General features: G+C 40.3%; 1 protein-coding gene across 1 annotated transcript; it reads left to right on the top strand.

The window, feature by feature from the left end:
- Nucleotides 1–2,238: 2,238 nt before the first annotated feature.
- Nucleotides 2,239–12,429, top strand: EIF4EBP2 (eukaryotic translation initiation factor 4E binding protein 2). The gene is made up of 3 exons (XM_053450060.1): nt 2,239–2,661; nt 10,445–10,621; nt 11,035–12,429. The coding sequence occupies exons 1-3, from the start codon at nt 2,529–2,531 to the stop codon at nt 11,064–11,066; spliced, it is 342 nt and encodes a 113-aa protein (XP_053306035.1). The 5' UTR covers nt 2,239–2,528; the 3' UTR covers nt 11,067–12,429.
- The last annotated feature ends 2,867 nt before the right edge of the window (nt 12,430–15,296 follow it).

Raw genomic sequence — 15,296 nt, 5'->3', positions numbered from 1 at the left:
CAGTGAGTGTAATCCAGGTCCCCTGCAGCGTTGCGGGGGATCTGGATTCTAGTGTTATTATCCGATCTCTGTTTGAGGTCGAATTATATAAGGAGAGGAGTTTTTCAGAGTATTTGATTTTATCGATTAGTTGTTTCAGCCCTATATAGAAGTATCATCAATCACTTTAACCAGTGTCACTCAATCCGAGACCAGCACAGCTCAAACCAACAGTTAGCTAATGTTACCCTAGAACCATCTCTAAAAATATGATGGATCAGCCATAGTCGTACATCAACCCTAAGATAATAATGAAACACTATGTAACAACAGGAACCTTCAGTTTAGCGCTGGATTCTCCTCTCTGGCAGCCGGTGGACGAGCGATGCACAACCTCCACTGCTGCCCACTACTTCCGCTGGGGCTTCTATGACAAAGCATCAGAAGGTCATGTCATGCCGGAGGAGACATGACCTTCTGGTGCTCCATCATAGAAGCCCCAGTGGACGTGGCGGGCAGCAGCAGAGGTTGTCCATGCACATCATGCAGACGTCCACTGGCTGCCCCCCTAGAAAGGAGGGATTCTGGAGCACAGGGAGCAAGTCCAGGGATGCATAGGAGAGGGAGAGGGAGAGGAAGAGTGGCATATCTGGGGGTATAAAGCATATCAGGGGGCAGAGTGGCATATTTATTGTTTAATATAGCTCCATCAAATTCCATAGAGCTTTACAATGGGTAGACAGGACATACAAGTAGTATGTAACATGACAATTTAACTTACAGAAACAAGAGGTGAGGAGGGCCCTGCTCAAACGAGCTTAAGTAAGGTGCATTATGAATTAAGGGGGGGGCTTAAAATTAGGGATGCACTGAAATGAGAATTCTGGACCGAAAGCGAAAATTCAGCATTCACTTGGCCAAAACCGATATATGTTAGCAATCGTATATTTATATATATATAATGTTGTTGTTTTTTTGTCCAATTTTGGTGTGTTAACCACACTTTTATTAAAAATAAGTAACACACTAAAAAAAATCAATAACAATATTATATATGATTGCTAACAGCAATCACACTCCTATCATGCCCAGGCATTTCTAGATTCCAGCATGTACTGGCTGACTTTGCATGATAGGAGTGTGTAAATAAATACAATTTTCTTTAAAAACGCACCAAACTATAAGGGTGGGGCCTATAATCGGGCCAATACAGTATACCCTCAACCTCCCCTGCAGAGCTTGGTCCGCTGCTCGCACACAGTGCTGGCAGCCTCGATTTAACTGTGACACTATGGGGCAGAATTGTTTAGAAAGGGCCCTTCTGAACCTGGACTGGCCCAGTCCAGGTCAGAAGGGCCCTTTCTCAACAACTTTGAAGCTACTTTCTTTGTGGCTTTTATGCTATCATGATAGGTTTTTGGGACACTTTTTTCCATGATGGCATTAAAGTTTTAAGGAGTTAAAGTCACTAAGCTCTTTAATATAACCCCTTCCACTGCTAATGTCTGTCTATGGAGACCGCATTCCTATGTGCTTTAGTTTATGCGCCTATTTCCAATGGGTGTGGCTTAAATTGAATAATTAGGAGGGGTGTCAACATACTTTTGGTCATACAGCTACATTCCTTTAAGACAACCCTCCTCCTGTCTGTTAGAATAGTTGTTCTGGAAACTATCCATTTTATTGGAAAGTGTAAATTGGCCCTGTTAAAACAACATTGGACTGAACTTGGACTTGGACTGAACTCCCTCCAGCTCAAAGTGCTGCCATAACACCGTTATCCCTCATTAGGGTGTATGCTATAAAATTACCAGATTTTTTAACATTAAAAGAAATTTACTTGTAAAAACAATAGTTCTCACGTTGGTTAGCCATTTTTAACGGCAGGTGGGAATATTTACAAAAATGACGATAAGCGTCCTTAATATTTTATAGTATGTAAAGCGAAAGATAAGATAATAGAGTGATCTTAAAAATGTCAAAACAAGGCTGCTAAATTTTATGGCCGTTATATATTTTAGGACTTTCGGAGTTACTGTAAAAGTAGACTTAGCGCTTAAGATGGTTCAGAAACACTTCATGGGGAACATGGCGATCTTTGATATACCGGGTATATGATCCTATAATCGTCCTATTAGGAGATGATCACCCTCATCAGGTACTCATAACACCTAACACTGTCACACACGTGATATTGTGATAACACAACCCTTAACCCTGGTCTCTAGTATAGCGCTCTCTGCGCCTGTTGAATCAACCCGGGTACAGCATCTCAGGGGTTAATAAGCAGCTCCTGACTTCATTTCCGGGCTCCGTCTCTTGCCGAGTCCTGTTTCCTGGCACAGGGACCGAGCTTGAAGGGCGGAGGAGAAAAACAAAAACGGAGAAAAGAGGAAGGGAAAAAAATAAAGGAAGCATCAGCCAATCCTCCGCCAACTTCCACCCTCTACCTCAGCCGGCTCCTCCCAGTCCTTGCTCTGTGTCTCTATCTTGCTTTTTTTCTTCTTCCCCTCCCTACCTTACACACAGTCATACTCCAGGCCAGGAACATGTCAACCGGACACCAGCATAGCCAGAGCCGGGCCATCCCTACCAGGACTATCCCCATTAGCGACTCATCTCAGCTACCTCATGATTATTGCACTACCCCTGGGGGCACCCTCTTCTCTACTACCCCTGGAGGTAAGTTGTGGATGCGGCCTACGTTTTCCCCCCAACTCTCTCTTGTTTTTTTGCAAACAAGCTTTGCAGAGCGGGCTCGTAGGAATGTTTTTTTTATTTGATTAATCGTGTGCTTCATACTGAAATGAACGGCGATTATGCTGGGTGCATTTGGGTGCATGCATGTGGTGACCCCGCGTGCTCCCACGCGGTCTGGCACTTGGGTGTTCGCGATACGGACAGTTTCAAACGTGCAAAGGCAGCAATATTGCAACAACATGCCTACCTACCCCTGCATACTGTATAACAATTACCATATGCAGTGTCTGATTTTTGTAAGCATTGAGTTTAGGTAGTATGCGGCCCTTTGGTTTGGACGGTAACTGACATCACTCTCAGCCAGCCGCAGGCAACGTGGGAATCCGGCAACAGCTGGGAGGCCGCATGTTGCCCAGCCCTGGTGTGCATCGCTTGCACGCGTGCTGCTTAATGCAGAGCCCCGGGGCTAGGCCATCACGTGCCTGCTGAACTCCATGATACGCATTAAGTGTCTGCATACTGTACTGCCCATATATAACCTCTCATAACTGCTCTGTATGTTTGCATAATAACACAAGTGGGGGAGGGGTCGAGCTTAATTTAGCTGTCAGTAGCAAACCTTACTACAATTTAAGGAAGGCTCTGCAGTTATATTGTTACTGTTACATAGTACTAGTGGTTTCATGTTGCACATGCATTAAATCGTAGAGGGTTTTAGCAAGACCCTAGTTTGTCAGTATTAAAATGTATTTTTTTTTTTTTCCTGTGTTCAGCTTGATGATGCAATCAATAATTAAAGCACCGCTAATTGATGTTCTACAGGAAGTACATACCTCACTATAGAGTTTACCAGACTTATGTTCATGCCCCCATACTGCCTGCCACAAGGTTACTGGAGGATCCCACTTGTGCTCATGCAAGGTTATCTTAAAACCGAGTCTTGCTGGTGGTAAATAAGGACAGGATTGTGGTCTCATACTCAAGTGTTTGTAAACATCTCATCTCCGTATCCCATATGTGAGAAAAAGCCTTTGCCAGCCAACCTCTGCCATGCCTCCAGGAATACTTGAAATTGTAAACAAGGTTAGGGAAGCCAGGACAGCCCCATGACTCTTGCACAATAGGGAGAGAAAAGAAGGGGGAGGAGGCTAGGTGGCATGATTCCATATCTTCTTTAATAAACAGACCTTTTTTAGCAGGCCTAGTGCACACATTCATGGGAAGCATTTGTGAGGCAATCTTGGAAGGGAGGTTTTGGCCTGCGTGGGGCCTGTTTCTAAGAATCTATTGCTGCTGTTCAACGAAGTCACAGTATTCTTGGCTGTCTTAGTGATAACACCCCTTCTACTGCAAACACGTTATTGGCCTTGTCCTTGCAGCTGTAGAAATGTTTAATTCTCATAAATACACACATGGATAAAAGACAACACAGTTGTGCTTTATAAGCGTTAATATAGAGATATGATATTTGAACCTTGTATGTAAATGGTCTCAACAGCCTTTGTTTGCAGAATACTGAAATCTTTTTATAAAACCTCTTGTGCAGATTTACTTTTTATGTTATAAACAAAGGGATATACTTCAATATAATATACTTAATATATCCTAGTACTGTTTGCTCCATACGCAAGTAGTGCATATGTTATCTGAGTATCCCACTTAAATATTTGTCTACATTCCTCATGGCTTACTTTTGTACTGTCACTGAGTCACTCTTAATGCCTGTGTGCTCTGCCACACACTTTACTGTGTTCACGGGAACACTTTGAAAATGTTAGAAACCATTGAGGAAGGCTGTAATGTCTTTTTTTTTTTTTACATTTAATTAGGTGGCAAGACACATGGACTATCTTGGGTTTGGCATTTCCTGACTTATCATAGTTTAAATTGCAGCTTGCAATACAAATACATTCCATAACAATGTATATGTAGCCATGTGAATACATAGAACTTGGTATTATCATATGGTTTATCAGAGCAATTATTCTCAAAGGTGAGTACAGCCATGTCCTGGTGGTGGACATTGTTCAAGTGCCACTTATGTGGACACAGCCCTTTCCTGGTAGAAAAGTGTGCACAAACCTATTCGTAAATATGTAAATGTTTACTACAAATATGCCTTCTCCATTGATCATCCATACACTCTCTAATGTGGTGCTTTTGTTAGTACCGTATTTATCGGCGCATACCACACACTGGGGTATAACACGCACCCCTGCCCGGACCGGAAGAGAGGGAGACATGGTTGCAAATCGTGCAGCTCTTGGATTCATCGGCGTATAACACGCAGGTGGGGTTATATGCCGATAAATATGGTATGCCCTTTCATGGGTCATATTTGCCAGCACTGATTATGTGTGTCCTTTTAATGCCACTACAAAGGGCTACCTGCCATTAGCTCATATAAACATGTCTTGTTCACATGGGCTGTGGCACCTGAGATAATTCTTGTTCTGTTCCTGAATAGTATATTCTCCTAAAATGAGATTGCCAAGGCCGATGACCACAATGGAGGAACAGTGAAGAATCAACTTAAGTTTGTCAGGAACTAGAGAGGAAAACATAATGCCATGGTCCAAAGTTTTGCGCCGCAGCCTTGACATCAGTAGGAGCGCTTTGTGCACATGTGCATGGGAGAGTCTCATAAGGCTACCCTGAACACTTGCTGAGCCATTGCTGGAGCTGACTTTTGGTAAGTTTATCACGTGACAGAAAATTTGGCTGAACATATACCAGTCAAGCTAAAGCGCCATGGCAAGGAAAATAAATTCTCAGGTAAGAATTTTGTTTCCCACACACATCTTCTTCTATTAATGGACCGCAAGACTATTTTCGTAGTTCCATCATATTCCACAGCGCTGTAGAGTGGGTATGTGCAAAATCATGATTTGCTTTTCACAGCTAGGATACAGAATGAAGTCTGAAATATTATGTTGTGTGAACTGCCGATAAAACCATGACCCAAATCCAGTGCAAACAGTTAACTAGTTAATCAGAAATGATTTTCCATTAAAGAAATATTTCATGTTTAGCTTTAAAATCATTTCCACTTTTAGGCTCATTGGGCACAGCTCAAACTATATTTGTTGCCTAGAGAGCTTGCATACACGTGATCTCTTTCAAGTTGTTTTTCAGCCTTATTAGGTGAGCTACAACAAAAGTTGTCTTAATTTGTACATCATGTTTTTAGCCCCTGTAGTAGTGTCACCCTATAGCATTTTAAATTAACTTTCTTAAATTTTTGAATCACAATTAAGATAGAGAAACTGGCATAAATGCTGCTAGGGCCAAGCAAGAATAGACCATTTTGAGTCATGTATACCATAGAGGTGTTGGCTGGGAAAGACACCTGTCTGCAGCACGATCATTTATCTAGATCAGGAAGGCCAAGATGGTTAACGTGTTTGGCATGGGAACAGTGCCTCTGTCTGTCTGCCTACCGTGACGTTAGGGATGTATGCTCTTGTCATAATCTCTGTACAGACTAAAGAAACTTCACTGTAACTCAGACATGTTCACCCTATGGGCCTAAATGTTACTCGCAGCCACCATCAAGTTCTATTAAAACTACCTAAGGATGCTTTGGCATTTCCATGAACTAATGTAATTTTATACAAACCCAATTTAGCCAAAAAGTTATAAAATCTACTATCCCAGGGACTAAAATGGTAGGCCAATCTACTTGTCCCTCATGACAATCTTTGTCCTGATACAAAAAAATAATTTGAATCAAAGCTGGTGTAATGTGATACTTTGTATTAACAGCTAAATAATGTTAATTACATTAATAACTCCATGTCATCCAGCATAACAGCCCATCATCCTGGGGACACTTCATAAGTTTCTCCTCACATCCACTAAAATGCAGAAGATCTGCTCCCCAGACTACCTCCTCCTCCAAGCTCTGGTGCACATGGCCAGAAACAAATAAGGCTACGTGAGGACATTGTGACGGATATGAAATATCGTATCCGGCGCAGCCACAACACAGCGTGGGGGAAGGGGGTTCAGTATGATATGCCACTAACTGGAGGAAATACATAGGGCTGCAACTAACTATTTTCATAATCAATTAGTTGGCGGATTATCTTTTCGATTTAACAGCTAAAAAATATTCCGTTTTTTTTTTTGTTTTAATGAACACACTGGGTGTTAAAAATGAACAGCAGAATAAAAAAAATATTGTCACTGTACTGTAATAATAAAAGCTAGATTTTACAAGAACCCCAACACAAGATTTCTTAAATTTGGTTTTAATATCTAAAGTTTTACTAGTAAATATCCACATGTAAAATATAAAACTGAGAAAAATGTATTTGTTTTTATTTCCTTTTATTTGCCACCGTGCTCCAGACTCCCTGGTATCTAGTGTGGGCAGCCAATGCACATCTGTGCAATGCGCGCAGACAACCTCCGCTGCTGCTGGCCGGCACTTCCTCAGGAGCTCCTTTAACGGAGCACCAGAAGGTAATGTCGTGCCGGTGCTCCTCTATAGAAGCCCCGGCAGAAGCGTAGGGCAGTAGCGGAGGTCGTCTGCGCACATTGCACAGACGTACTGGCTGCCAAAGAGGAGGATCCAGGTCCCCTGAAGAGCTGTGGGGGATCTGGATCCTAGCCATGCTGCTTACCCACAGCTGGGCTACATGAAACGAAAAACCACCTGCCCGGCACCCAGAACTGCATGTCCTGGGTGTCAGGCGATACAAATTGTGCATCCCTGTATCCACAAAAGCTGAGTTCAAAAATTGACCACAGACAGAAAATATTATGTTTAATGTGGATAAAATGGTCCCGGTGCTTTTCTACAAAAACAATTGGAAGAGGACATAAAAAAGGAATACGAACAATATTAAAATAAACACAGAAAACCTATACTATACCAAAGTAAAATATGTTGGATTCTGCAGATGTTAGTCCCTTGTCAAAAGTGATAGAAGAATATATATATTTTTTTTTGGCCTAGTGCACAGCCCATTTGGTGTCACATTGGAGGGGAATGTGTAGTCCACACTCTTAATCACATATGTCTTTAAAACCAGATAACGTCTTGCCTGATATTTCAAAATGTCGGCAACTTATAAATGAATAACTCTTGGGTGATCACTTCCCCATGATAACATATAGGTATCAAACATACCCTATCTATGTCTCTGAGGTGACCCGTTCTTATAGCTTAGGTCATGTTAAAAACCCTCTCCTGCCATGTTCATTCTTGGCACAGAAGAATGTCGGTGCACAGAATAACTTCATGTTATGAGTGCACTATTAAAACCTAACCATATTAACCCCTTCAGGACCGACGTTTGCATACTGCGTCTTCCCTTGAAGACCGCAGTTTTTAAAAAAAAATATTTAAATTCGATCACGTGCACGGAATTGAGGGGGAGTGGCTGCTACGGACACCCAGTGGTCAGTAGCAGCCGCTCCTCGCGATCCCAGCGTTCATAGTGACGCTGGATCGCGCATCATCGATGACGTACCTGGTACGTCCCGGTCTGCCAGTGACCTTTGATCAGGAAGTACCAGTCTTGAAGGGGCTAATATCATCATTACGATGAATACGGTAGGTGCTGTGACCCCAGAGTCTGATTCCTCTATGGCTTTGAGACTTGGGGGTATGCGCTTAATGTTTTACTGACTGATGAGGTTAGACCGGTTTTCTAGATAGCGTTTTTTTCAGGATCCTGCCCTAAGAGATTTTATGGTATATATGCAAGATGCCTTGTTAAGCCTTTCTGTAGCCTCCATAGAGGCATTTGGTTAGAGATGGGAAGGGGGGGTGTTTTTTCTGAAAAAGATGAAACAATTGAGTGTGGAATATCTTTTACAATGTGTATTCATCCTTCTACATGAATTGGATTGGGAGAAGTGGAGATCTTTTGTGTTGATGGCTTCCTCATTTATTTTGTTGCATTTGAGGGAAAGGAGGGGCTGAAATGTTCTTTACATATATATAGACCATTTGCAACAAAAATAGTTTTCAAAAGCAAACTTAGTTTATTTACTGAATTAGCTGTACTTTTATGTCAAGCATGATACTTTTATATACACTGCATTTCATGTTCCCAGTGTAAAATAATTTTACATTATTTTTTTTTTCTCCAATTTTTCTGAAAACTTTAATTTTCTGGGGGGGGGCTTGGCTTCAAAATTTCTGGGGGGGGGGGCATGGCTTCAAAATTTCGGGAAATTTTACATCTCTAATCAGCGAGACGTTTTCCCTGCCGGTGTATATAAAAGTATCACGCTTGAAATAAAATTACAGCTTATTCAGTAAATGTAGTTATGCTCCTCCTCCACAGACTGGTTGGGTGTGCTGCCCGGCGCTTGCACTGGGGCTACGATGATGGAGCACCGGAAGGTCATGTCCCTCCGGCGCTCGGTCATAAAAGCCCTAGCAAGTGCCGTGCAGCAGCGGAGGTTGCACGTAGACGTTCACTGGCTGCCAGAGAATGGGGATCTGGATCAACATCCACATGTTGTAAAAGAAAACAAATTATCAGACCATGCCACCTTCTTATATTGCTCTGTGATCCAGTTCTTTCGTCTTGACTGCCCGGTGTTCTAACGCCTTTCTATCAGAACCAGGATTAATTTAAGCAACATTATGGCCCATGATGCTGATCTCAGTGTTGCTGAATGCCTCGACATCGAGTCATTGCAGCAACACCATTTAGGTGCAGAAAGCAAATGTAGATCACTTCAAGTCCTGGCACATCAATTGTCACTAACCGGATGTTAGTGCATGACGTGCCAGAGCCCGCAATTGTCATTAAGGGGTTAAATACAATATATGGTTTGGATACAAAACTTGCTGGTCTTGGTGAGTGTGTATCTAATTTGTTTGTGGTATACTAAATGAAATGGGGATATTTATGATTAAAGGCACATTGTAAATGCTGAACATTATTTATTGGCCTTAAGAGGATGAAGGTCAGAACTGGCAACATATTGGGCTGCTTCTATATGCCATGATTAATGGTTCCATCAGCATATGTTGAGTTAGAATGAGTTGTCAGAATGCTTACCGGGCTTGTAAATGTTGGGCCGGATCTGAATCAGACCTATAATGCATAACTATTTCAGTGACCCCTGACTGTTCGTTCTCCTCGATGGTCACTCCTCAAATTTCAATCGTACAATCAGTCCAGCAAAGTGATGGTCTGGGGATGCTGCGTGACCTGGGCGACATGCCATATTTGATGGAACCATGAATTCTGCTCTCTGTCAGAAAATCCTGAAGGAGAACGTTTACCCATAATTTCCTGATTTAAAGCTCAAGCGCAATTGGGTTATGCAGCAGGGCAATGAACCAAAGCACACAACCAAGTCTACCTCTGAAATACAAAGTAAAATTGCAAAAATATTCATTTGTTTTTTTCCTTAGTTTTCATACTAAATGACAGACTATAAATAAAAAGTGGTATTGGGAAAGTCTTACCTGTCCCAATAAAAAAACAATATAGAACTTGTGTGGGTCTACGCTAAACACGGAAAAGGAAAATCTTGATCAGCGAAAATTTGATAACGATTACCCATAAAGCATAGGTAACTATGGTGGGATAAAACCCATGGTCACCTAAGGTGTCTTTGTTGAGCAACCTCCATATTGGCTAAATAGGGTAAAAAAAAAAAAAAAACTCTGTCATATAGAGATTAATCTTTGCTTATAGGCACCTGAGGTTTGAATTCTGTCCTTGTCGATGAATTTCCATTTTAACCATGTAGACTAAATATTTAAATATATTTTGTTTTCTTGTTTAAGGTACCAGGATAATTTATGATCGTAAATTTCTTTTGGACCGTCGTAATTCTCCTTTGGCGCAGACTCCACCCCGCCGCCTGCCAGATATTCCTGGAGTGACCAGCCCCAATACGGCCGTAGAAGAAGCTAAAGTAGAAACTAACAACTTAAACAATCACGACAGAAAGTCAACAATTGGTAGGATTTTTTTTTTTTTTTGGGGGGGGTGCATGGGCATGAATGATGGCAAATTGACCCCTCAATTTTAAGTGTTCCATCAAAACATTAACCCATTATACTTCACTCCTTCACGTTTCGGAAGTTCCATGCCAATGATAACGTTGTGCTGAACACAGTCCCTAGAGAGTCACCACTCAACTACATATGCTGCTTAGGCACAATGTAAACAGGTTCTGATTGTGTTAATTTACTGCACAGCAGTTATTTGTTCCATGAGGAACCCTTTGAAAGAAAAAAGCAATGGAAGTGATTACACTGAAGCAGAATATCTGGACTGTCTCCCCTATTAACCCTAAATGGGCAGTGATTTAAGTTTCATTACACATTTTTTCCCCTCTATGTAGTTCTCATATCTGTATTCTGTTTCCTAGGAGATGACGCTCAATTTGAAATGGACATCTGATCTCTTTGATGTTTGGCAAGAGCCCCAAGACATGATCAGCCAATTGGATCATTCATTGACAAACCTGTCTGTGGTGCAATCTTGCATTTAGAAACCTGCCCCTAAAGGTGCCAAAGGTCAACGCAAACAGGCTCCCTTTTTGTTGTCTCCTCACCACTTTTTTTTTTCTTCTTCCTTTCTTAGCCTCCCACTTCCCTCAAGGTTTATCCCACCTCAGCTTGCAAAATAAGCAGTGGTGGTGGAGAGACTACTGACACAGTTTTCACTGGCTTGATGTTGGCAAGTGTGAAATGATACAGTTTGCCATTTTGTACTGTAGCTGTCAAAAAGATGTAAATGATTGGTGGCAGAAATGAACATTGTACACCTCCCCAGATGCTTTCTTTCCAGTTTTTGAAGTGCCCTGTATGTGGGCTTCTTCCCTTTGTGTATTCTACAGAATGACTGCCATGTGATTTTGTAAGATTTTTCAAGCCCCATAATATAAACTTGTATGGCCTATCCTGATTTATTATTTCAGAATTTCTGTCCAATAATTACTCAGTCACTGGGTTATCCGGTGATTAATTAGTTCTACTGTTAGTCAGTGTATGACATCTGCCGATCATCTCCTACTGTTAATGTCCACCATTAAAACTAAGTGACCAGGTACCTTCTAGGGCTTGTGTGCAGTTTTTGGCAAGGTGAAATTTGAGTTTCAAAAGTTAGTGAACCAACCGACTGCATGAGAAGTAGCCTTGATTTTTGAAGTCTTTTTCCCTAAATATTGTGTTATCATACCTTAAGTACAGTAAGATTATTCTGTATCAGCATATGAGCTGTAAAATTTATTTTGTAGCGCTTTTCATTACAAACAAATTTTGAAGCCAGTTGAATTGGTCATTGATCAAATAATTTTAAGAATTGGCAGGTTTTTTTATTCATCCGTAGAGAACAATCGGGGCTACTAACAAACAAAACATAATGAAGTTGGAAAAAAGCAGAGGTGGTAGAACGGGGATCAAAAGGGATGAAATTGATGAAAGTTGGCATAAGTCTACTAGTTTTGCGGGGGGGATTTACTTTTTATTTTTAACCTCGGTTTTGCATTCCCTGGGTCACCTTTTCTACTAAAGTCAGCCAAAGTATCCAAATTCAGAGTATGTTATAGGAAGAAAGAGGGATAAATGCAAAATGTTAGCCAAATATGATCGTGTGTGGTTTGTTGGGGGCTGAATTGATCATATGGTGCTGATAAAGGTCTTATCCTGTTCAGAGTTGCTGTTTTGAACGTAGGACTCTATTTTTTTTCTTGTTTGCTTGGAATCATTTTGGTTGAAGTTAATACAAAATAAACAATTATGCTCAGCAGAGCGCAATCTTATTGGTTGACAATCTTATGTGGGTATATCACCATGTATACAACAAGTGTACTCTTAAAGGGTTCATTATACAAGAAGTATGTAAATGTCAGCCTTTTGGGATGGTCTTTGCTTGACAAAGGCACTATATAGCTTCTAACTTGTATTCTGCCTATGGTGGTGATATATATAAATTTCTGTTTTAAAAGGGGCAAAGGTTTAATTTAAAGAGAAATTTTAAAAATGAACAAGGTAAAAATTCTAGCATTTCTATTTTTTTTCTTCTAACGCAAATACAATTCCTCATTCAAGGGATTATGTCCATGTATGTATGCTATGAAGTGAAGCAGTATCATATATATTTTACTCCCACAATCACTCAATCTTTTTCAAAGCAATATAAATTAACACTTAGTCCTTGATGTTAAAGGACTAAAAAAAAAAATAGACTGAAGAAACGGCTTTGTGTCTAAAATTTGCCTTTGGTTATGGGAGTCATCCGCTTATGGCTGAACACTAGCCGTAAATGCTTTTCAGAGAATATTCAGAAGAACTCAGTTTCACAACTTGAGGCATGTTCTCGTTGCTTAAAGCAAAAAATTAACCAGTAACCCTGACCCAATGAGTCTCTCTTCAGACTCCCGAGTACACAGCAAAATTATATCAATGTGAATAGTTGTTGCCTAGACATTCCGGGTAAGCCTACCTAAATTTCTGCTACTTGCAAATAGGCCATTAATCACCTCACACCATCAAAGTAAAACATTTTAAAATCAGATTCTTTAACATACTATTGTGCGAAACAGGGAAACAAATTATAGCACAGTATGTCTGTATCATGAAACTTTAAAAAATATATACATGTATGTATGTATTGATATTCAGTTAGTCTGGTAGGATATGTTTGCAAATTTAACACTCACCATCTTGTGTTCCAAAAAGTGAACATTTGAGAAATTATCTTGAATTACAAAAGCAGTAATGATTAGAGATGTCACATTTTTGGAAGCAAAAAATAAAATGTACTTTTTAAAAATGTATTTATTATAGGAAAGTGCTGTTTTATAAGATTTTCAGTCTCGGGTATGTATTTCCATTGTTGAACACACTGCCTACAGCCAAAAGGGAAAATTTAAATTATTCGCTTATTGGAGATTAGATGTTTGCATGCTGTTACAGAAACACCCTTTAGGGGTCAGTAAGTGTTTAAAGTCTATTTGGCAGTTGCCTCAAATAAACTTTACTACCTCTGTAAACCACACTTTGATATTAATGGTAAAGGGTAATTTGGTATCATTTATACATGTACTGTTCACTCTTGATTACTTAAATCAGGAATAATATTAATTAGTAGGATACTTGGAACTATACTTTTTGTTCTGCAGGAAGATTCCTAAATCCAGTATGGAAAGTAACACACCTCTTTCGAGCATTGAAACCTATGACAGCAGATGACCATTTTGCCTTTCTAGTGTGCACATTTTATTACTCCTTTCAAGATTTAAACCTTAATTAGGCCTTAATCTCATCTTCATTGAGGATAATCATATGCATAGCTCATGCATATTTAAATTGCATTACTGTATTACCTGCTACCATTTCTAGCTGGCAGCTGTTCTACTTATCTATCACACTCTGTAAAGTAAAACCTACTTACATTATATCTTACCCTCTGACTCTCAAATTTTACATTGACTTCTTGTTCTAACCTTTCTCCACCTTTGAAATGAACTTTCCACCTGTACTTTTTGAAATCCCTTTGAGGGACATTGGGGAGAACCTATTCAGCTATTATATGTACTAAAGTCCATATAATTATTTAGTTAATATAATAGTTTACTATTTAATATGTATTTTTCCCCTTTACATGACCACATCCCCACCTTATCGTGGGAGGTGATAGGAAATGTGACCTAATGCATTCGTTTTTGGGTAGTTACTTGGATTAGCAAAGCAAGTGCAAGCATGATAAAATAGCTTTTTTTCTTTGCGCTGATTTTGTTTTTTGCTTCAAAAGGTGAAATATGCGTTTTTAATTTCTGGTCAAGGTTATCAATATAATATATTTTTTAACCGTTTGTGTGAATATAATGCTGGCTCCAATTCCTCCCCCCCTATTGTTAGAAGGCACATGTATATCTTCTATTCATTAAAAGGAATCTCAGTTCTTTTAAAGAGTAAATTAACTCAATAAGGGTTATAGTAAGTAAGAATACTAAGTAATTCAAGTGGAGGTCTCAACAGGAGTAGTCAAGTGATAGCTAAGCCGTTTATGCCACTATGTTTGTTCCACAACATATATAGCAATTAGAATCTCCTGAAAAGAAAGGCAGCTCATCTATGGGAGGATTTTTCCCTGAATCGTTCCTGCTCCGTACCCCACCCCCTGTGAGTTAATAGCAGGGAAATGGTGTGGTAGGGGGGCTGATGGCGTCCGGGATACGAAGGGTTAAAGTAAGTGGGCAGGACATGTGGAACATGGACAGGGGCGGCACACGAGGGGGGGGAAAAGGCACATAAGACATTCACACAGATAGATAGATATATGTAATAATCACAACCCCTGACTATTAATGTATTAAATAGCACTTTTGAACCCAGGGTTATGACAGAAGGGGATACATCGTTCAATGGTACTTGGTCAGACACGGCCTTATTTAACCCCGGATGGTCATAATACGTGTTATAGACGGCACTTATTAACCCTGGGCCGTCACAGCAGCATTGTATAATGGGTAAACACCGCGTAAGTAAAAGCCCTGCTCAAACAAGCTCACAATCGGTTAAGTTCAAATGCTCATTACAAGCCCTGTGTTGAGTCCATCGCTACTGCAGACTTGATCTCAAGAATTGAGTGCATGGGTCCATGATAGTCTTGTTAGTCAGAGAT

Source organism: Spea bombifrons, chromosome 11 (assembly GCF_027358695.1).
Source record: "Spea bombifrons isolate aSpeBom1 chromosome 11, aSpeBom1.2.pri, whole genome shotgun sequence".
NCBI lineage: Eukaryota > Metazoa > Chordata > Amphibia > Anura > Pelobatidae > Spea > Spea bombifrons.
Note: the sequence above shows the minus strand (reverse complement) of the source record. Positions and strands in the feature narration are given on the sequence as shown.

What these genes read in the sequence shown, in the direction of transcription:
- EIF4EBP2 (XM_053450060.1), top strand. Translation starts at nt 2,529, where the DNA reads ATGTCAACCGGACACCAGCATAGCCAGAGCCGGGCCATCCCTACCAGG. An exon ending in CTTCTCTACTACCCCTGGAG is followed by an intron (nt 2,662 to 10,444) that starts GTAAGTTGTGGA and finishes TTCTTGTTTAAG; the next exon opens with GTACCAGGATAATTTATGAT. An exon ending in CGACAGAAAGTCAACAATTG is followed by an intron (nt 10,622 to 11,034) that starts GTAGGATTTTTT and finishes TCTGTTTCCTAG; the next exon opens with GAGATGACGCTCAATTTGAA.